Raw genomic sequence first — 23,387 nt, forward strand, 5'->3', positions numbered from 1 at the left:
CTGAGGAGTCTGTTTCAACTACTAGCTCAACAAAGCTCAGACACCCACGCATACCCCACAAGACATGTCACCAGAGGTCTCTTCACAATGCCCAAGTCCAGAACAGACTATGGGAGGTACACCGTACTACATAGAGCCATGACTACTATTCTACATCGGGTAACTGATGCAAGCAGTAGAATCAGATTTGTTTTAAACAGGTATAAATACACCGGGGAGTGTGAAGAGACACACACAAAAGGTGCAGACACAAACATACGCACACAAGCGCTAGCACACACACTCTACACACACGTACATTGTAATATTGTTGTATGGTGGTTTTATACAGTTTGTATTGTAGATATGTAGTGGTGTAATAATGTTATATGATGTCCTGTTTTCTCTGTTTTTATATGTAATGTAAGTGCCTTAATGTGGGGATCCAGTACGGGTTGGATTTCAGTGCAGATAAACATTTGCAGGACAGAAATATTTTACTGATCACCGTCAAGGTATTTATCAACATTTTATTTGTGATTTACAGGATATCCACCAAAAAGCAACTATATCCTCTATAAATATGACATTAAATACAAAGTTGTTTAGTTTACCTTCTTAGGTACGTGGACAACTACAAATACTTAGGTGTCTGGTTAGACTGTAAACTCTCCTTCCAGACCCATATCAAACATCTCCAATCCAAAGTTAAATCTAGAATTGGCTTCCTATTTCGCAACAAAGCATCCTTCACTCATGCTGCCAAACATACCCTTGTAAAACTGACCATCCTACCAATCCTCGACTTTGGCGATGTCATTTACAAAATAGCCTCCAATACCCTACTCAACAAATTGGATGCAGTCTATCACAGTGCAATCCGTTTTGTCACCAAAGCCCCATATACTACCCACCATTGCGACCTGTACGCTCTCGTTGGCTGGCCCTCGCTTCATACTCGTCGCCAAACCCACTGGCTCCATGTCATCTACAAGACCCTGCTAGGTAAAGTCCCCCCTTATCTCAGCTCGCTGGTCACCATAGCATCTCCCACCTGTAGCACACGCTCCAGCAGGTATATCTCTCTGGTCACCCCCAAAACCAATTCTTTCTTTGGCCGCCTCTCCTTCCAGTTCTCTGCTGCCAGTGACTGGAACGAACTGCAAAAATCTCTGAAACTGGAAACACTTATCTCCCTCACTAGCTTTAAGCACCAACTGTCAGAGCATCTTACAGATTACTGCACCTGTACATAGCCCACCTATAATTTAGCCCAAACAATCTACCTCTTTCCCAACTGTATTTAATTTATTTATTTATTTTTCTCCTTTGCACCCCATTAATTTTATGTCTACTTTGCACATTCTTCCATTGCAAAACTACCATTCCAGTGTTTTACTTGCTATATTGTATTTACTCTGCCACCATGGCCTTTTTTTGCCTTTACCTCCCTTCTCACCTCATTTGCTCACATTGTATATAGACTTGTTTATACTGTATTATTGACTGTATGTTTGTTTTACTCCATGTGTAACTTTGTGTCGTTGTATCTGTCGAACTGCTTTGCTTTATCTTGGCCAGGTCGCAATTGTAAATGAGAACTTGTTCTCAACTTGCCTACCTGGTTAAATAAAGGTGAAATATATATATATATTTTTTTTTAAGTACAACTTAAAGATGTGTCTATCTATGGCAGTGGATAAGAAGTATACACAAGTGTTTGTGCTAAACCACCACAACGGGTGGCTGGCTGAATTCATTCAACTTTGTCTCAAAGTAAGTCTGAAACTGCACTCTTCACATATACAGTTGAAGTCAGAAGTTTACATACACCTTAGCCAAACACATTTAAACTCAGCTTCTCACAATTCCTGACATTTAATCCTATTAAAAATTCCCTGTCTTAGGTCAGTTAGGATCACCACTTCATTTTTAGAATGTGAAATGTCAGAATAATAGAGAGAATGATATATTTCAGCTTCTATTTCTTCCATCACATTCCCAGTGGGTCAGAAGTTTACATACACTCAATTAGTATTTGGTAGCATTGCCTTTAAATTGTTTAACTTGGGTCAAGTGTTTCGGGTAGCCTCCCACAAGCTTCCCACAGTAAGTTGGGTGAATTTTGGCCCATTCCTCCTGACAGAGCTGGTGTAACAGAGTCAGGTTTGTAGGCCTCCTTGCTCGCACACACTTTTTCAGTTCTGCCCACACATTTTCTATAGGATGGAGGTCAGGGCTTTGTGATGGCCACTCTAATACCTTGACTTTGTTGTCCTTAAGCCATTTTGCCACAACTTTGGAAGTATGCTTGGGGTCATTGTCCATTTGGAAGACCCATTTGCGACTAAGCTTTAACTTCCTGACTGATGTCTTGAGATGTTGCTTCAATATATCCACGTAATTTTCCTACCTGATGCCATCTATTTTGTGAAGTGGGCTATTAGCAGGACAATAGACTCACCATGTATTATAACAGCCCATTTTGTGCTATTAGCATGACAATAGACTCTTGCCAACAGCTCTCTGTATTTTGATACTTTGTGGAAGGCAATTGATCTGCATTAAAAACCTTGTGGATGGGGCCATCACGAGTGTCTAAGACTGTGTTGCTACAGATGCTGGTTCAATACTCGTGCCGGGTGTGACCAGAGACCCATGAGGCGACGGTAGGCTTTTGGTTTCTCTCCCTCTAAAAACCTAAATAAATAATAATAAATAACATCTGGCTTTATTTACAAATTAGTAAGAATGTCTCACCCCATGTTCAAGAATGGCCTTTTTCTCGCTCACGTTAGGTTATTTGAAAACAAAATAATCTCCAAAATATTGTTATTTTTTAAACAAAGTGATTATTATTATTGTTATTGTTTAATTTTGAATAAAATAAAAGCACCTTAGATATTCTCACAGATCCTAACGGAAAATGGCCCTTAGATATTAATTTATAGTCCTCCAATCCTCTAAATCGATTTATTGGTGGAGAGTCACGTCATTGAAAAAAATATATTTCTATATACAGTTGTGGCCAAAAGTTTTGAGAATGACACGAATATACATTTTCACAAAGTCTGCTGCCTCAGTTTGTATGATGGCAATTTGCATATACTCCAGAATGTTATGAAGAGTGATCAAAGGAATTGCAATTAATTGCAAAGTCCCTCTTTGCCATGCAAATGAACTGAATCCCCCAAAAACATTTCCACTGCATTTCAGCCCTGCCACAAAAGGACCAGCTGACATCATGTCAGTGATTATCTCGTTAACACAGGTGTGAGTGTTGACGAGGACAAGGCTGGAGATCACTCTGTCATGCTGATTGAGTTTGAATAACAGACTGGAAGCTTCAAAAGGAGGGTGGTGCTTGGAATCATTGTTCTTCCTCTGTCAACCATGGTTACCTGCAAGGAAACATATGCCATCGTCATTGCTTTGCACAAAAAGGGCTTCACAGGCAAGGATATTGCTGCCAGTAAGATTGCACCTAAATCAACCATTTATCGGATCATCAAGAACTTCAAGGAGAGCGGTTCAAATGTTGTGAAGAAGGCTTCAGGGCACCCAAGAAAGTCCAGCAAGCGCCAGGACCATCTCCTAAAGTTGATTCAGCTGCGGGATTGGGGCACCACCAGTACAGAGCTTGCTCAGGAATGGCAGCAGGCAGGTGTGAGTGCATCTGCACGCACAGTGAGGCGAAGACTTTTGGAGGATGGCCTGGTGTCAAGAATGGCAGCAAAGAAGCCACTTCTCTCCAGGGAAAACATCAGGGACAGACTGATATTCTGCAAAAGGTACAGGGATTGGACTGCTGAGGACGGGAGAGAAGACATGTTCTCTGATGAATCCCATTTCCGATTGTTTGGGGAATCCGGAAAAAAGCTTGTCCGGAGAAGACAAGGTGAGCGCTACCATCAGTCCTGTGTCATGCCAACAGTAAAGCATCCTGAGACCATTCATGTGTGGGGTTGCTTCTCAGTCACGGCAGTGGGCACACTCACAATTTTGCCTAAGAACACAGCCATGAATAAAGAATGGTACCAACACATCCAGGAACAGAGCAACTTCTCCCAACCATCCAGGAACAGTTTGGTGACGAACAATGCCTTTTACAGCATGATGGAGCAACTTGCCATAAGGCAAAAGTGATAACTAAGTGGCTCAGGGAACAAAACATCGATATTTTGGGTACATGGACAGGAAACTCCCTAGACCTTAATCCCATTGAGAACTTGTGGTCAATCCTCAAGAGGCGGGTGGACAAACAACACCCCAAAAATTCGGAAAAACTCCAAGCATTGATAATGCATCAGGCTGCCAACAGTGGCCCAGTAGTTAATTGACAGCATGCCAGGGCGAATTGCAGAGGTCTTGGAAAAGAAGGGTCAACACTGCAAATATTGACTCTTTGCATCAACTTCATGTAATTGTCAATAAAAGCCTTTTTATACTTATGAAATGCTGGTAATTATACTTCAGTATTCTATAGTAACATCTGACAAAAAATATCTAAAGACACTGAAGCAGCAAACCTTGTGGAAATTAATATTTGTGTCATTCTCAAAACTTTTGGCCAGGACTGTACTTTAGGCCTACCATAGGCGACATGAGTCTCACTAGTGTTGAGTAATGTGCTGTTAAAAGTGGTGTAGGTCTTATTTATTTAAAAAGCATATTGAAGTTAGAAGCAGTACGATTTGAAGCAATAGCCTACCCACTGTGGTCAACTATTTCATCACCGTTTCTTGCTGCTCTGAGAGAAGCATGGGGACTGGTCTTAATAAATCAATGAGATATTTATTTTCACTGAATCTCCATTTGGGTATTGGTTAGACTACAATTAGGGTGTGAAAATGTTATGTTCTTAGTACTGTAGCTTACTCCCGACCGTCACGTTGTACAGCACCATATTTTCCTAACAGAAACCCTGAGGGTTTTTCATTTTTCTTGGAATAGAAACACTATAAAATGAATCTAATTAATTAAGCTAAATTTCTTAAAATCAATCCCATATACTTCTTACAAAAAAAGTGTTTTCTCTAGTACAGCCAATATAGAAGGCTATCAAATGCTTCTCAAATATTCCCTCTGGTGGTCAAACTAAATAATGTGCCATAGAATTCTGCGGTAGCCCGTAAGGAGTGCGGCAGTATGGTGTAACTTTTACAGGAAGAACCACTGTCAACAAACACTTTATGGCAACCTCGCAATAGAGTATGTTATGACAAGCACAAGCAAGCTGTTCATTATGACAATGTTTTCTTACAGAAACCTTGTGTACGTTCCACTGTTATTTAATACAAAATGTATTGGCTATAAATTTCAACTGCTAATGACATGAGCTGATGACTGAAAACATTTATGCAGGCAAATACTTGCCGCACTACTGTGGTCTTTCTGTAGCTCAGTTGGTAGAGCATGGCACTTGTAACGCCAGGGTAGTGGGTTCGATCCCCGGGACCACCCATACGTAGAATGTATGCACACATGACTGTAAGTCGCTTTGGATAAAAGCGTCTGCTAAATGGCATATATTATTATTATTTATTATTATTATTAGTCACACGTTTTCTAATTTAGCTAGCTAGCTAACATAAGCTTCTTATCTCATCATGAATGCAAGCACATGGCCTGAATGATAGATCTGCGCCAACTGTCTGGCTTTTTGCAAATTGCATATTTGGGAAAACTAACTAAATAAGAACACTAGCTAACATAATAGGCCCAGACAGTAACAGTGTTCTTTTTGTTTCAAGGACGAGAGTTCACTTTGGCGCCAGTCCAGTATTAGTACATAAGTAGCACAGATTGCTAGCTAAGCTAACTACGTTAACGAAGTGAGAATGTGATGAGGACAGGGCTCCTTGCTTGGTGACGTGTACTTTTGATTATTAACTTATTCAAATATGCTGGCAATGGCAAGCTACTCACCTTCAAACCACCATGCCTACTCTCTCTCTCTCATATGTTGTGAGCTAGGGCTGAATGATTTTTAATGAGCAGCTGGTAGAGCGCCCTCTTCATGCAACCATTGAAAAATACTAAAAATGACCACAAATGAGCAGACATGTTTGTTTATTCTTTGTATATAATATTGGAGCTGTAGCTGTGTAATAAAGACACATTTTTTATTTTACCTTTCTTTAACTAGGCAAGTTAGTTAAGAACTAGTCCAACGCACTAACCACTAGGCTACCTGCCGCCCCAAAATGAATATTTCTGTGAAAGGCTAATATTGTCCGATAATACCGGTCAACCGCTTTATCAGTCGGGCACTAATAGATGGCAAGCTTATTTTTTTTACTGTGATAAGGAACATGTCCTGCCATATTCGTGGGTCATTCACGCAACCCGTACTGAACTATCTGAAGCCATCAGTGTCTTTGTACGCCTTCAGGCTTTCTCCAGTGTAGGGTGAAGGGTTGTGTGTAAGGTACATGTAAATATCAGTGTCTTTGTACGCCTTCAGGCTTTCTCCAGTGTAGGGTGAAGGGTTGTGTGTAAGGTACATGTAAATATCAGTGTCTTTGTACGCCTTCAGGCTTTCTCCAGTGTAGGGTGAAGGGTTGTGTGTAAGGTACATGTAAATATCAGTGTCTTTGTACGCCTTCAGGCTTTCTCCAGTGTAGGGTGAAGGGTTGTGTGTAAGGTACATGTAAACATCAGGACATGTTGATTCGGCAGCTTTTCTGTGTTTTCAGTGGCTTAAATGCGTTGGGTGGAGCACTATAAGGGTCGCATCCCCCAAGTACAGCTAGTTTTCCTAAATATTTTGCCATGTCAAGCTAGCTAGCTAGATTTATAATATAGCGGCTGACTGTGTTATAGTAGTTGTGGACAGTGATGAGTCCCACCTTGGTTCCATGGTGGTGCAGGCTGAGATGAGGGCAGGGGAACTGTAATGTTATGTTTATAACTTTGTCTGTTTTGTGTCTGTCTTGTAGTTGTAAGTGTGGAGAGTCGCGAGGCCCACCTCGGCAGCCTGGTCATCGAAGCAGAGAGGAAGGCAGGGGAGCTGGCTGCCCAAGCCCAGAGAGAGGGTCTCAGCCTGGAGGCCTGTGACAAAGACAAGGAGCTCCGAGCCTGGGAGTGGAGGAGCAAGCTCTACAAACGCATGAGGACTGGCTTCCAGCATGCACGTGAGTATGCTGGGACCGAATGTGTGTGTGGGGGGAGGGAGGGTGCGTGCGTGTGTTAGGACTGCACGAGTCTTGACCAGAGCCCAATGCATATTAAGGCAAGGGATGGGGAGAAAGAATACAACACATTATAGGGAAGACAAAGAAATGGTCATAGCTGACACATACCTTAGTGTGGAGTGGTATGGCTTCAACCTCGGACATAAGTGGGGACAAGGCTAGCATCAATTGTTTGCAGGTAAGAATCTTTCATTTTTTGTGTGTTGATATGATCTCTTTTCTATATTTAGTCCTTTTACACAGAACAACTTGATTGTAAGTGTGAACTCAACAACCCCAGCATACAGTGCCTTGCGAAAATATTCGGCCCCCTTGAACTTTGCGACCTTTTGCCACATTTCAGGCTTCAAACATAAAGATATAAAACTGTATTTTTTTGTGAAGAATCAACAACATGTGAGACACAATCATGAAGTGGAACGACATTTATTGGATATTTCAAACTTTTTTAACAAATCAAAAACTGAAAAAATGGGCGTGCAAAATTATTCAGCCCCTTTACTTTCAGTGCAGTAAACTCTCTCCAGAAGTTCAGTGAGGATCTCTGAATGATCCAATGTTGACCTAAATGACTAATAATACAATCCACCTGTGTGTAATCAAGTCTCCGTATAAATGCACCTGCACTGTGATAGTCTCAGAGGTCCGTTAAAAGCGCAGAGAGCATCGTGAAGAACAAGGAACACACCAGGCAGCCAGATTTGGATACAAAAAGATTTCCCAAGCTTTAAACATCCCAAGGAGCACTGTGCAAGCGATAATATTGAAATGGAAGGAGTATCAGACCACTGCAAATCTATCAAGACCTGGCCGTCCCTCTAAACTTTCAGCTCATACAAGGAGAAGACTGATCAGAGATGCAGCCAAGAGGCCCATGATCACTCTGGATGAACTGCAGAGATCTACAGCTGAGGTGGGAGACTCTGTCCATAGGACAACAATCAGTCGTATATTGCACAAATCTGGCCTTTATGGAAGAGTGGCAAGAAGAAAGCCATTTCTTAAAGATATCCATAAAAAGTGTTGTTTAAAGTTTGCCACAAGCCACCTGGGAGACACACCAAACATGTGGAAGAAGGTGCTCTGGTCAGATGAAACCAAAATGGAACTTTTTGGCAACAATGCAAAACGTTATGTTTTGCGTAAAAGCAACACAACTCATCACCCTGAACACACCATCCCCACTGTCAAACATGGTGGTGGCAGCATCATGGTTTGGGCCTGCTTTTCTTCAGCAGGGACAGGGAAGATGGTTAAAATTGATGGGAAGATGGATGGAGCCAAATACAGGACCATTCTGGAAGAAAACCTGATGGAGTCTGCAAAAGACCTGAGACTGGGACGGAGATTTGTCTTTCAACAAGACAATGATCCAAAACATAAAGCAAAATCTACAATGGAATGGTTCAAAAATAAACATATCCAGGTGTTAGAATGGCCAAGTCAAAGTCCAGACCTGAATCCAATCGAGAATCTGTGGAAAGAACTGAAAACTGCTGTTCACAAATGCTCTCCATCCAACCTCACTGAGCTCGAGCTTTTTTGCAAGGAGGAATGGGAAAAAAATTCAGTCTCTCGATGTGCAAAACTGGTAGAGACATACCCCAAGCGACTTATAGCTGTAATCGCAGCAAAAGGTGGCGCTACAAAGTATTAACTTAAGGGGCTGAATAATTTTGCACGCCCAATTTTTCAGTTTTTGATTTGTTAAAAAAAGTTAGAAATATCCAATAAATGTCGTTCCACTTCATGATTGTGTCCCACTTGTTGTTGATTCTTCACAAAAAAATAAAGTTTTATATCTTTATGTTTGAAGCCTGAAATGTGGCAAAAGGTCGCAAAGTTCAAGGGGGCCGAATACTTTCGCAAGGCACTCTATGTCTTTGTCCACTAGGAGCTCTGATGGCACACACACACACCATGGGATGTGTCAAGTCTGAGATTGACAGGAGGATTTTTTGTATTTCAAAGGTGCCAGACAGGCTTGGAGGAAATCTGAGTGAGGTTATTATGGCTGGCAGGTCGTCCAGACTCCACAGTTACACCCTGTGTGTCCCAAATGGCACCCTTTTCCCTTTATAGGACATGGTGCATAGGGCTCTGGTCAAAAATAGTGCACTAAACCAGGAATAGAGTGCTATTTGGGACACTGTTCCAAACAGGCCTGGGGGTACAGCCTGCTATGGAGGTGGAGTGGAGAGAATAAAGGGGAGAGTGTTCTATCATCTTGCCAAACATCTCCTATCCATTACAGCTGTGACGAGCAATAAAGGAGGATAGGAGCGAGTGTGTATTGGACACACATTTGTACACACACTATTTTTGACCTTTTGATATCGATGACTGCGTTGTTGAGGAAGAGCTTGCACATTTCACTGTGCTCTTTACACCTGTGCACGTGACAAATACACGTTGATTTGATTTGACCACAGGAGGTTGGTGGCACCTTAATTGGGGAGGACAGGCTCCTGGTAATGGCTGGAGCGGAATTGGTGGAATGGTATCAAATACATTAAACACGTGGTTTCCATGTGTTTGATGCCATTCCATTTACTCCGTTCCATCCATTATTATGAGCCGTTCTCCCCTCAGCAGCCTCCACTGGATTTGACATACACACACACACACACACATTCTCTCCTCCTCTGTCGGTGCACTGTGAGGTAAATGTTTGTGTTGTGTTTGTGCCCCATCTTTTTGTGTGCTCTATCCATCAGTCTGACAAGCATTGTTATGGACTAGTTTAGGTAGTTCAGTTCTAAGGGACACATTTAGACACTACATTATCACGTCCACACTCCATCACCAGGTGGCAGCACCAGCCGGGGCAGGTGGCAGCACCAGCCGGGGCAGGTGGCAGCACCAGCCGGGGCAGGTGGCAGCACCAGCCGGGGCAGGTGGCAGCACCAGCCGGGGCAGTCTTGTTAAATGTTGATTGTGCACAGGTGTGGGCAATCAGGGATTGGAAATCAGTGAGAGAAAGGTGGAAAGGAATCTCTCAGCCTGCAAATGTCATTTTTTTGTGTTGCGTCTTTAGTTTTGGGCATGCCTTTAGTAGTTTCCCTTTTGTATATATTTATTTTCATAAACTGAACATACAATAATCTGTCTGGGCTGGTCGACCAAGGGGAGTACACTGACTTCTCACATAAATGCACACAGGTTACAGACCATTTAGCTAGAGCTAGGAATGTCTAGACTTGTAACAATATCAGTAGGTTAGCTCAGGGGTTTCCTAACAGCATACACATAATGAAAAACTATCTGTCCTTATTAATGTACTCTACAACCAGCACAGCCAGAGGAGGACTGGACACACCGATCGGAACTTGGTTCTTCTTCAGGTTTCTTCCTAGGTTCCTGCCTTCTAGGAAGTTTTTCCTAGACACTGTGCTTCTGCCTCTTGTTTGCTTGCTGTTTGGAGTTTTTAGGCTGGGTATCTATAAAGCACTTTGTGACAACTGCGGATATGAAAAGGGCATTTCTAAAATTCTTCTTTTTTTGTTTTGTTTGGAAGGTGTGCCGGAGCCCCCGTCTGCAGTGGGTCTGTGTGTAACCAGTAGCTCCTCTCTCACAGTTACCTTCCAGGAACCCCACTGTCTCAATTCTGCTGTGGTCACCAAGTACAGAGGTACACACACACACAGACTTGTGGACACACACACAGACGCACGCATACACACACAAACACACAGACGCGCGGACACACACATGAAAGGAACTGCAATTTAGAAAGGAAACTAATGGGTAGGAACAAATAAATGATTGTTGCTTTTCATTGTTACTTTCTCCTTCTGTATTTTCTCTCATGCTCTGTCTCGCTTCTCTCTGCCTCCTCTCTCTGTCTCTCTCTCCCCTTTCCTATTTTCCTTCCCTCTGCAATTTATTTCGAACCCCTGTGCCCCCTCAGTCTGTTGTCTCACTAACCTGCTTCCCTCCAGCCCTGTGGGATGACAGTAAATCTATTAACTATTGCCATGACTGATATTGACTTATTTCCCTCTCCTCCCTACCCATCCCTCCCGCCATCCCTCTCTCCCTCCAAGCTACAATTACTTGGGGTGACAGTGAAACTATTAAATGTCCCTATACCATCCTCCACTCTAATCCCCTTTGTCCCTGCTAGCTATTCCCCTCACCTCTCTTCTTCCTCTCTCTCTCTCCCACCCTTATCTACCTTCATCCGTTCTAGCTCAAGGCCAGAGAGCCCCAGAGAGCCCTAGCAGAGAGAGATCAGTGTATTGAACTGTAAAGGCTAAAGGGCCGGTCATTTCGACTAATAGGCTTATGCTGCAGATGGAGCATGAAGGTTAACAACAGGCTTTGTAATGATCTATAGTTAATCTCTGCTCATCAGGGCTTTTCCCTAGAGGTGTAGAAGTCTTCACAAGCCTTTTAGGGGTTCTGTGGAAGTAGAAGCAAAGGAGAGAGAAATGAGAGAGATTGAGCAGAAAGAGGGAACAAGAGAGGGAGAGAGAGTACATTTCCTCAGTGAAAACGATGTACTGAGCAAATGGCAAGAAAACACATTTCTTTCCACAGTGCCGTTGGGCGAGACAGTGATGCAGCTTAAGCCCCACCCTCTTCAAGATACATATCAACAAATTGGGGAGGGCACTAGAACAGTGTGCAGCACCCGGCCTCACCCTGCTAGAATCTAAAGTCAGATGTGTACTGTTTGCTGTGGATCTGGTGCTTCTGTCCCCAACCAAGGAGGGCCTACAGCAGCACCTAGATCTTCTGTACAGATTCTGTCTGACCTGGGCCTTGACAGTAAATCTCAGTAAGACCAAAATAATGGTGTTCCAAAAAAGGTCCAGTTGCCAGGACCACAAATACAAATTCCATCTAAACACTGTTGTCCTAGAATACACAAAAAACTATACATACCTCGGCCTAAACATGAGCGCCACAAGTAACTTCCACAAAGCTGTGAACGATCTGAGAGACAAGGCAAGAAGTGCCTTCTATGCCATCAAAAGGAACATAAAATTCGACATACCAATCAGGATCTGGCTAAAAATACTTGAATCAGTTATTTATGGTTGTGAGGTCTGGGGTCCGCTCACCAACCAAGAATTCCAAAATGGGACAAACACTAAATTGATACTGCATGCAGAATTCTGCAAAAATATCATCCATGTACAACATAAAACATCAAATAATGCACGCAGGGCAGAATTAGGATAATAGCCGATAATTATCAAAATCCGGAAAAGAGCCATTCAATTCTACAACCAGCTAAAAGGAAGAAATTCCCAAACCTTCCATAACAAAGCCATCACCTACAGAGAGATGAACCTGGAGAAGAGTCCCCGAGGCAAACTGGTCCCCAGGACAGCAACGCAACACAATTAGACCCAACCAATCATGAGAAAACAAAAAGAGAATTACTTGACACATTGGAAATAACATAGAGGGATTTCTTATAACAAAAAAACAGAGCAAACTAGAATGCTACTTGGCCCTAAACAGAGAGTACACAGGGGCAGAATACCTGACCACTGTGACTGACCCAAACTTAAGGAAAGCTTTGACTATGTACAGACTCAGTGAGCATAGCCTTGCTATTGAGAAAGAAAGGGGCAACCAGTGAAGAACAAACATCACTGTAAATACAACCCATATTTATGTTGATTTATTTTCCCTTTTGTACTTTTAACTATTTGCAGATAATGACATTTGAAATGTCTTTATTCTTTTGGAAATGTAACGTTGTAATGTTTACTGTTAATTTATATTGTTTATTTAACTTTTCTTTATTATCTACTTCACTTGCTTTGGAAATGTTAATATATGTTTCCCATGCCAATAAAGCCCTTGAATTGAATTGAATTGAATTGAATTGAATTGAGAGATAATAGAGCAGAGAAAAGAGAGAAGAGAGCCGAGAAGAGAGCAGAGCTAGAGAGAGAGAGCAGAGTGAGAGCAGAGTGAGAGAGAGAAGAGAGCAGAGCTAGAGAGAAGAGAGCAGAGCTAGAGAGAGCAGAGAGAGGGAAAGCGAGGGAAACTACACACCTCAAGGCATTAGCAGCCCAATGAAAAGGTTAATAGTGTAATACACAGCACCAGGGTACCTATTGATTTCTATTATGAAGAGAGGGCACACATACCCAGTCTATGATGTTATTGTCTGTGAGTATTTGTAATGCTGATTTTGTGTGCATGTGCGTATGTATGTGTCATTACAGTGGAGTGGAGCTGTCTAAAGGATTTCTCATTGCTGGCCGGAGACATGGTGTTGGAAAACCTACAAACTCTCAAGTGTACCGTCAACGGCCTTACCATGGTAAATAGTACTGAAGTATATGCAGCAGACAGGGAGGAAGGGGGAGAGAGAGAGGGAGCACAGAGAGAGGAAAAATCCAAATCACATTTTATTTGTCACATGCGCCGAATACAACAGGTGTACAGTGAAATGCTTACTTACAAGCCCTTAACCAACAACGCAGTTTTAAGAAAAATAAGTGTTAAGTAAAAAAATAGATAAATAAAAAACAAAAGTAACAAATAATTAAAGAGCAGCAGTAAAATAATGATATTGAGGCTATATACAGGGGGTACAGGTACAGAGTCAATGTGCAGGGGCACCGGTTAATGGAGGTAATATGTACATGTAGGTAGAGTTAAAGTGACTATGCATAGATAATAAACAGAGAGTAGCAGCAACGTAAAAGAGGGGAAGGGGGGACAATGCAAATAGTTTAGGTAGCCATTTGATTAGCTGTTCAGGAGTCTAATGGCTTCGGGGTAGAAGCTGTTAAGAAGTCAGGATGCTCTTGGTGGTGCAGCTGTAGAACCTTTTGAGGATCTGAGGACCCATGCCAAATTGTTTCAGTCTCCTGAGGGGGAATAGGCTTTGTCATCCCCTCTTCACAACTGCCTTGGTGTGTTTGGACCATGATAGTTTGTTGGTGATGTTGACACCAAGGAAATTGCCGCTCTCAACCTGCTCCACTACAGCCCCGTCGATGAGAATGGGGGCGTGCTCTGTCCTCCTTTATCTCCTTTAGGGCACTATGGTGTTGAACACTGAGCTGTAGTCAATGAATATTATTCTCACATAGGTGTTCCTTTTGTCCAGGTGGGAAAGGGCAGTGTGGAATGCAATAGAGATTGCATCATCTGTGGAGCTGTTGGGGCGGTATGCAAATTGGAGTGGGTCTAGAGTTTCTGGGATAATGGATTTGATGTGAGCCAAGACCAGCCTTTCAAAGCACTTCATGACAGACATGAGTGCTACGGGTCGGGTCATTTATGCAGGTTACCTTAGTGTTCTTGGGCACAGGGACTATAGTGTTCTGCTTGAAACATGTTGGTATTACAGACTCAGACAGGGAGAGGTTGAAAATATCAGTGAGGACACTTGCCAGTTGGTCAGCGCATGTTCAGAGTACACGTGCTGGTAATCCGTCTGGCCCTGTGGGCTTGTGAATGTTGACCTGTTTAAAGGACTTACTCACATCGGCTACGGAAAACGTGATCACACAGTCGTCCGGAACAGCTGATGCTCTCATGCCGGTGAAGTACGATTCAATCTTAGTCCTGTATTGACGCTTTGCCTGTTTAATGGTTCGTCGGAGTGCATAGAGGGATTTCTTATAAGCTTCCGGGTTCGAGTCCCGCTCCTTGAAGACGGCAGCTCTACCCTTTAGCTAAGTGCGGATGTTGCCCATAATCCATGGCTTCTGGTTGGGGTATGTACGTACAGTCACTGTGGGGACGACGTCATCGATGCACTTATTGATGAAGCCAGTGACTGATGTGGTGTACACCTCAATGCCATCGGAAGAATCCCGTAACATATTCCAGTCTGTGCCATCAAAACAGTCCTGTAGCTTAGCATCTGCTTCATCTGACCTCTTTTCTATTGATCAAGTCACTGGTGCTTCCTGCTTTAGTTTTTGCTTGTAAGCTGGAATCAGGAGGATAGAATTATGGTCATATTCACCAAATGCAGGCCGAGGGAGAGCTTTGTAGGGAGGGAGAGCTTCTCTTTGTGTGGAGTAAAGGTGGTCTAGAGTTGTTTTCCCTCTTGTTGGACATTTAACATGCTGGTAGAAATGAGGTCAAACGGATTTAAGTTTCCCTGCATTAAATTCCCCGGCCACTAGGAGCGCTGCCTCTGGATGATCGTTTTCCTGCTTGCTTATGGCCGTATACAGCTCATTGAGTGCGGTGTCTCAGCAAAACCTTGCCTGAGACTTCCTTAGATTTCTTGCACCAGCTGTTGTTTACAAATATTCATAGACCGCCGCCCCTTGTCTTACCGGATGCAGCTGTTCTATCCTGCCGAAAAAGCGTAAAACCCGCCAACTGTATGTTATTCATGTTGTTGTTCAGCCAAGTCTCAGTGGCACATAAGATATTACAGTTTTAATGTCCTGTTGGTAGGATATAAGTGCTCGTAGTTCGTTTAAAAAATTATCCAATGAGAGAGATAAGGTGAAAGAAGGAGCTCACACAGAGAGAAAGGGGATGAAAGAGAGAAGGAGCACAACGACAGATGAGTAACTGATGGGGCCAGTATAGGAGGAGGGGTAATAATGGAGGGAGGAAGTGAAGGAGTGTGGGAATGACACAGTAATGGAGTGGGGGGCTGAATGAGGGAAAGCTGGTGACTTCTAGGATGCGTCCCAAATGGCACCCTATTCCCTATAACGTGCACTAGTTTTTATTAGGGCCCATAGGGCTCTGGTCAAAAGTAGTGCATTATGTAAGTTTATAGGGTGCCATTTGTGACATATCCTAGAAGTCACCATTCTAACGAGTTGCCCTCATTCAACCAAAATACCGTGATATTACTGTGCTCTGCTCAACTTTCAGTTGTTTTATCTTCCTCTGGCTAGTACATACTGTGTGTACATTTTACGTCATGTGAAAATATATTTTACATAATGTGTGTGTGTGTGTGTGTGTGTTTTCCAGGGGAGGCTGTACTATGTTCAGGTGTCGGCCTACAACATGAGGGGTTGGGGTCCACCTCAACAGTCTCTACCCCCCTCTGCTGCACCTTCCAGTGAGTCCATTACTTTATTAGGTTTAAATCAAACCTTTATTGAATGTACCTTCATACAAAATTGTAGAATCGGTTTGGGCACTGCTGTTAAAACAGCAGGTAAACTGGTTGATATTTTCCTTCAAAAATAGTTTTTTTTTTCGGAATAAGACTTGTCCAGTAAAGTTGTGTTCTCAAAGCCTGCTATGGCAGTTATAATTAACTCCCTCATTCAGTTGGATTGAAACCCAAACTTTGAAAATGTAGGCTCTGTCCCAAATGGCACCCTATTCCCGATACACAGATGTCGCAGGAGGAATAATAATAATCCTGCAGCAGGAGGATTTGAATATCAAAATAAATATTTAGAATTGCCGTCAGGGGGCAGCTGGAAGCGCTGTCTGTATACAACACAGTAACATAGCTACAGTTTACCTTATGGAAGCTACGTGCCGTGCCGGCTAAGATGCATCTCATGTGAATGCTGGCCCATGTTCAAATCAAATTGTATTGGTCACAAATACATATTTAGCAGGTGTAATTGTGGTGTGGCGAAATGCTTGTGTTCCTAGCTCCAACAGTGCAGTAGTATTTAACAATACACAACAGTACACACAAATCTAAAAGTAAAAGAATGGAATTAAGAAATATAGACATATTGGATCAAGCGATGTCAGAGTGGCATTGACAAAAAATAGAGTAAAATAGAATACAGTGTGTACATATATATACAGTGGGGCAAAAAAAGTATTTAGTCAGCCACTAATTGTGCAAGTTCTCCACTTAAAAAGATGAGAGAGGCCTGTAATTTTCATCATAGGTAAACAAGGGCAGTGAGCAAAAATCCCAGAACCACACGGGGGGAGCTAGTGCATGACCTGCAGAGAGCTGGGACCGAAGTAACAAAGCCTACCATCAGTAACACACTACGCCGCCAGGGACTCAAATCCTGCAGTGCCAAACGTGTCCCCCTGCTTAAGCCAGTACATGTTCAGGCCTGTCTGAAGTTTGCTAGAGAGCATTTGGATGATCCAGAAGAAGATTGGGAGAATGTCATATGGTCAGATGAAACCATAATAGAACTTTTTGGTAAAAACTCAACTCGTCGTGTTTGGAGGACAAAGAATGCTGAGCTGCATCCAAAGAACACCATACCTACTGTGAAGCATGGGGGTGGAAACATCATGCTTTGGGGCTGTTTTTTTATAAGGGACCAGGACAACTAATCTGTGTAAAGGAAAGAATGAATGGGGCCATGTATCATGAGATTTTGAGTGAAAACCTCCTTCCATCAGCAAGGGCATTGAAGATGAAACATGGCTGGGTCTTTTAGCATGACAATGATCCCAAACACACCGCCCGGGCAACGAAGGAGTGGCTTTGTAAGAAGCATTTCAAGGTCCTGTATTGGCCTAGCCAGTCTCCAGATCTCAACCCCATAGAAAATCTTTGGAGGGAGTTGAAAGTCTGTGTTGCCCAGCAACAGCCCCAAAACATCACTGCTCTAGAGGAGATCTGCATGGAGGAATGGGCCAAAATACCAGCAACAGTGTGTGAAAACCTTGTGAAGACTTACAGAAAACGTTTGACCTCTGTCATTGCCAACAAAGAATATATAACAAACCTTTTGTTTGTTATATATATAACAAAACTATATATAAAAACTAATATATAACAAAACTTTTGTTATTGACCAAATACTTTTTTCCCACCATAATTTGCAAATAAATTCATTAAAAATCCTAAAATGTGATTTTCAGGATTTTTTTCTTCTCCTTTTGGCTGACATAGTTGAAGTGTACCTATGATGAAAATTACAGGCCTCTCTCATCTTTTTAAGTGGGAGAACTTGCACAATGGATGGCTGACTAAATACTTTTTTGCCCTGCTCTATATGAGATGAGTAAAGCAGTATATGAACATTATTAAAGTGGACAGTTATTCAAAGTCTTTTTACTTTCTGAGTCCAAGAAGCTTTCTCTTCCCTCAACCTTGTTCTGAACACCTCCAAAACAAAGATCATGTGGTTTGGTAAGAAGAATGCCCCTCTCCTCACAGGTGTGATTACTACCGCTGAGGGTTTAGAGCTTGAGGTAGTCACCTCATACATGTACTTGGGAGTATGGCTAGTGGGTGCACTGTCCTTCTCTCAGCACATATCAAAGCTGCAGGCTAAAGTTAAATCTAGACTTGGTTTCCTCTATTGTAATCGCTCCTCTTTCACCCCAGCTGCCAAACTAACCCTGATTCAGATGACCATCCTACCCATGCTAAATTACGGAGAAGTAATTTATAGATTGGCAGGTAAAGGTGCTCTCGAGCGGATAGATGTTCTTTACCATTCTGCCATCAGATTTGCCACCAATGCTCCACATAGGACACATCACTGCACTCTATACTCCTCTGTAAACTGGTAATCTCTGGCTCAAATAGCCGACCAACCCTTAGTAATCTTCTGGAAAAAATTGTGTTCGACCAGATACAGTGCTGTTCACAGTAAACAAATTGACAATAGTCTTTCAGCATGCTTATAGGGAAGGACACTCAACAAGCACAGCACTTACACAAATGACTAATGATTGGCTGGGGGAAATTGATGATAATATGTTTGTGGGTGCTGTCTTGTTAGACTTCAGTGCAGCTTTTGACATTATCGATCATAGTCTGCTGCTGGAAAAACGTATGTGTTATGGCTTTACACACCCTGCTACAATGTGAATTACTAGTCTAAAAGAACACAGAGGATGTTCTTTAATGGAAGCCTCATATAGAATCCAGTTAGAATCAGGAATTCCCCAGGGTAGCCGTTTAGGCCCCTTGCTTTTTTTCAATTTTTATTAATGACACGCCACCGACTTTGAGTAAAGCCAGAGTGTCTATGTATGCGGATGACTCAACACTATACACGTCAGCTACTACAGCAACTGAAATAACTGCAACACTCAAAAGGAGTTGCAGTTAGTTTCAGAGTTAACCTTAAATATTTATAAAACTGAAAGCATTGTTTTTGGAACAAAACACTCACTAAACTCTAAACCTCAACTAAATCTTGTAATAAATAATGTGGAAATTGAGCACGTTGAGATGACTAAACTGCTTGGAGTAACCCTAGATTGTAAACTGTCATGGTCAAAACATATTGATGCAGTTGCAGCTAAGATGGGGAGAAGTCTGTCTATAATAAAGTGATGCTCTCTCTGCCTTCTTAACAACACTATCAACAAGGCAGGTCCTACAGGCCCTAGTTTTGTTGCACCTTGACTACTGTTCAGTCGTGTGGTCAGGTGCCACAAAAAAGGACTTAGGAAAATTGCAATTGGCTCAGAACAGGGCAGCACGGCTGGCCCTTGGATGTACACAGAGAGATAATATTAATAATATGCATGTCAATCTCTCCTGGCTGAATGTGGAGGATAGACTTCATTGCTACTTTTATTTATGAGCGGTATTGACATGTTGAATGCACCGAGATGTCTGTCTAAACTACTTGCACACAGCTTGGACACCCATGCATACCCCACAAGACATGCCACACAATCCCATGTCCAGAGCAGACTATGGGAGGCACACAGTACTACATAGAGCCATGACGACATGGAACTGTATAAAAAACAGATATAATAAAACACCTTATGGAACAGTGGAGACTGTGAAGCATCACAAATATTGGCACAGACACATGCATACACACACACACACACACACACAATAACATACGCACTATACATGCACATGGATTTAGTTTACATACACTTAGGTTGTAGTCAATAAAACTTGTTTTTCAATCACTCCACAAATTACTTGTTAACAAACTATAGTATTGGGAAATCGGTTAGGACATCTACTTTGTGCATGACACAAGTCATTTTTCCAACAATTGTTTACAAACAGGTTATTTCACTTATAATTCACTGTATCACAATTCCAGTGGGTCGGAAGTTTACAAACACTAAGTTGACTGTACCTTTAAACAGCTTGGAATATTCCAGAAAATGATGTCATGGCTTTAGAAGCTTCTGATAGGCTAATTGACATCATTTGAGTCAATTGGAGGGGTACCTGTGGATGTATTTCAAGGCCTACCTTCAAACTCAGTGCCTCCTTTGCTTGACAACATGAGAAAATCAAAAGAAATCAGCCAAGACCTCAGAAAAAGAAATTGTAGACCTCCACAAGTCTGGTTCATCCTTTGGAGCAATTTCCAAACACCTGAAGGGATCATTTTCATCTGTATAAACAATAGTACGCAAGTATAAACACCATGTGACCACGCAGCCATCATACCGCTCAGGAAGGAGACGCGTACTGTCTCCTAGAGATGAATGTACTTTGGTGCGAAAAGTGCAAATCAATCCCAGAACACCAGCAAAGGACAAAAGTACAAAAGTATCTATATCCACAGTAAAACAAGTCCTATATCGACATAACCTTGAAAGGCCGCTCAGCAAGGAAGAAGCCACTGCTCCAAAACCGACATAAAAAAAGCCAGACTACGGTTTGCAACTGCATATGGGATTCGTACTGTTTGGAGAAATGTCCCAATGTCTGATGAAACAAAAATGTTTTGTCACAATGACCATCGTTATGTTTGGAGGGGAAAGGGGGAGTCTTGCAACCCAAAGAACACCATCCCAACTGTGAAGCACTGCAGGAGCGACTGCAGCAATTCACAAAATAGATGGCATCATGAGATAGGAAAATTATGTGGATATATTGAAGCAACATCTCAAGACATCAGTCAGGAATTTAAAGCTTGGTCGCAAATGGGTCTTCCAAATGGACAATAACCCCAAGCATACTTCCAAAGTTGTGGAAAAATGGCTTAAGGACAACAAAGTCAAGGTATTGGAGTGGCCATCACAAAGCCCTGACCTCAATCCTATAGAAAATTTGTGTGCAGAACTAAATAAGTGTGTGCGAGCAAGGAGGCCTACAAACCTGACTCTGTTACACCATCTCTGTCAGGAGGAATGGGCCAAAATTCACCCAGCTTGTTGTGGGAAGCTTGTGGAAGGTTACCCGAAACATTTGACCCAAATACTAATTCTGTGTATGTAAACTTTTGACCCACTGGGAATGTGATGAATGAAATAGAAGCTGAAATAAATCATTCTCTCTATTATTCTGACATTTCACATTCTTAAAATAATGTGGTTATCCTAACTGAACTACGATAGGGAATTTTTACAAGGATTGAATGTCAGGAATTGTGAGAAACTGAGTTTAAATGTATTTGGCTAAGGTGTATGTAAACTTCTGACTTCCACTGTATGTGGTAGTGGTGGAGTAGGGGCCTGAGGGCACACAGTGTGTTCTGAAATCTGTGAATGTATTGTAATGTTTTTTTAAATTGTATAAACTGCCTTAATTCTGCTGGACCCTTGGAAGAGTAGCTGCTACTTTGGCTAATGGGGATAAATAATAAATACAAATATAAATCTATGTATACCCGTCGCAAGACCCACTGGTTGAGGATTTATAAAAATCCTCTCACACCTCACTTCCCCCTAAGGTCCCCAAAGCACACACATCCCTGGGTCGCTCCTCGTTTCAGTTTCAGCTAGCGACTGGAACAAGCTGCAACAAACACTCAAACTGGACAGTTTTATCTCCATCTACATTCAAAGACTCCATCATGGACACTATTACTGACAAATGTAGAGCTGCTTTGCTTGATGTATTGTTGTCTCTACCTTCTTGCCCTTTGTGCTGTTGTCTGTGCCTAATAATGTTTATACCATGTTTTTTGCCTTTTTGTAGGCCATCATTGTAAATAAGAATGTATTCTTAACTGACTTGCCTGGTTAAATAAAGGTTAAATAAATACAAATAAAAATGTATATAGGGCAGCAGCCTCTAAGGTGCAGGGTTGCATAACGGGTCGAAGCCGGCTAGTGATGGCTATTTAACAGTCTGATGGCCTTGGGATAGAAGCTGTTTTTTCAGTCTCTCGGTCACAGCTTTGATGCACTTGTACTGACCTCGCCTTCTGGATGATAGCGGGGTAAACAGGTCCTGGCTTGGGTTGTTGATGTCCTTGGTGATATTTTTGGCCTTTCTGTGACATTGGGTGCTGTATGTGTCCTGGAGGGCAGGGAGTTTGCCCCGTGATGAGTCGACCACCCTCTGGAGAACCCTGCAGTTGCGGGCGGTGCAGGTGCTGTACCAGGTTGTGATACAGCCTGACAGGATGCTCTCAATTGTGTATCTGTAAAAAAGGGGTTTAGGGGGGACAGCTAAATTTCTTCAGCCTCCTGAGGTTGAAGAGGCACCATTGTGCCTTCTTTACCACACTGTCTGTGTGGGTGGACTATTTCAAATTGTCAGTGATGTGTACGCCGAGGGACTTGAAGCACTTCCACGTTCTCCACTGCGGTCCTGTCGATGTGGATAGGGGCGTGCTCCCTCTGCTGTCTCCTGAAGTCCATGATCAGCTCCTTTGTTTTGTTGACATTGAGTGAGAGGTTATTTTTCTGGCACCAGAAATTGTTGGTAATCAGGCCTACTACTGTTGTGTCGTCTGCAAGCTTGATGATTGAGTTGGAGGCGTGTGTGGCCACGGAGTCATGGGAGAAAAGGGAGTACAGGGGGCTGAGCACGCACCCTTGTGGCGCCCCTGTGTTGAGGATTAGAGAAGTGGAGGTGTTGTTTCCTACCTTCATCACCTGGGGGCGGCCCATTGGGAAATCCAGGACCCAGGGGCACAGGGCGGGGTTCAGAACCAGGGCCCTAACCTTAATGATGAGCTTGGAGGGTACTGTGGTGTGGAATGCTGAGCTATAGTCAATTTACAGAATTCTTACATAGGTATTCCTCTTGTCTAGATGGGATAGGGGGCAGTGCGATGGCGATTGCATCGTCTGTGGATCTATTGGGGTGGTAAGCAATTTGAAATGGGTCTAGGGTGACAGGTGATATCTTCCTTGACTAGTCTCTCAAAGCACTTCATGATGACAGAAGTGAGTGCTACGGGGCGATAGTCATTTAGTTCAGTTACCTTTGCTTTCTTGGGAACAGGAACAATGGTGGACATCTTGAAGCAAGTGGGGACAACAGACTGGGATAGGGAGAGATTGAACATGTCCGTAAACACTCCAGCCAGCTGATATGGCATGCTCTGAGAACGCGGCAATGGATGCTGTCTGGACCGTCAGCCTTGCGAGGGTTAACACGCTAAAATGTCTTACTCGCGTCGGCCACGGAGGAGAGCCCAC

At 42.7% G+C, this 23,387-nt stretch overlaps 1 protein-coding gene across 1 annotated transcript in view; it reads left to right on the forward strand.

Annotated features, from left to right (window-relative positions):
• ankfn1 (ankyrin repeat and fibronectin type III domain containing 1) overlaps positions 1 to 23,387 on the forward strand; it is a 286,097-nt gene that overhangs the window by 154,255 nt on the left and 108,455 nt on the right. The window contains exons 10-13 of the mRNA XM_046354362.1: positions 6,921 to 7,115; positions 10,693 to 10,806; positions 13,367 to 13,464; positions 16,104 to 16,194. Coding sequence (XP_046210318.1) covers positions 6,921 to 7,115; positions 10,693 to 10,806; positions 13,367 to 13,464; positions 16,104 to 16,194 — 498 coding nt within the window. The remainder of the gene's footprint in view (positions 1 to 6,920; positions 7,116 to 10,692; positions 10,807 to 13,366; positions 13,465 to 16,103; positions 16,195 to 23,387) is intronic.

The sequence above is a fragment of the Oncorhynchus gorbuscha genome, linkage group LG06 (assembly GCF_021184085.1).
Source record: "Oncorhynchus gorbuscha isolate QuinsamMale2020 ecotype Even-year linkage group LG06, OgorEven_v1.0, whole genome shotgun sequence".
Classification (NCBI taxonomy): Eukaryota; Metazoa; Chordata; class Actinopteri; order Salmoniformes; family Salmonidae; genus Oncorhynchus; species Oncorhynchus gorbuscha.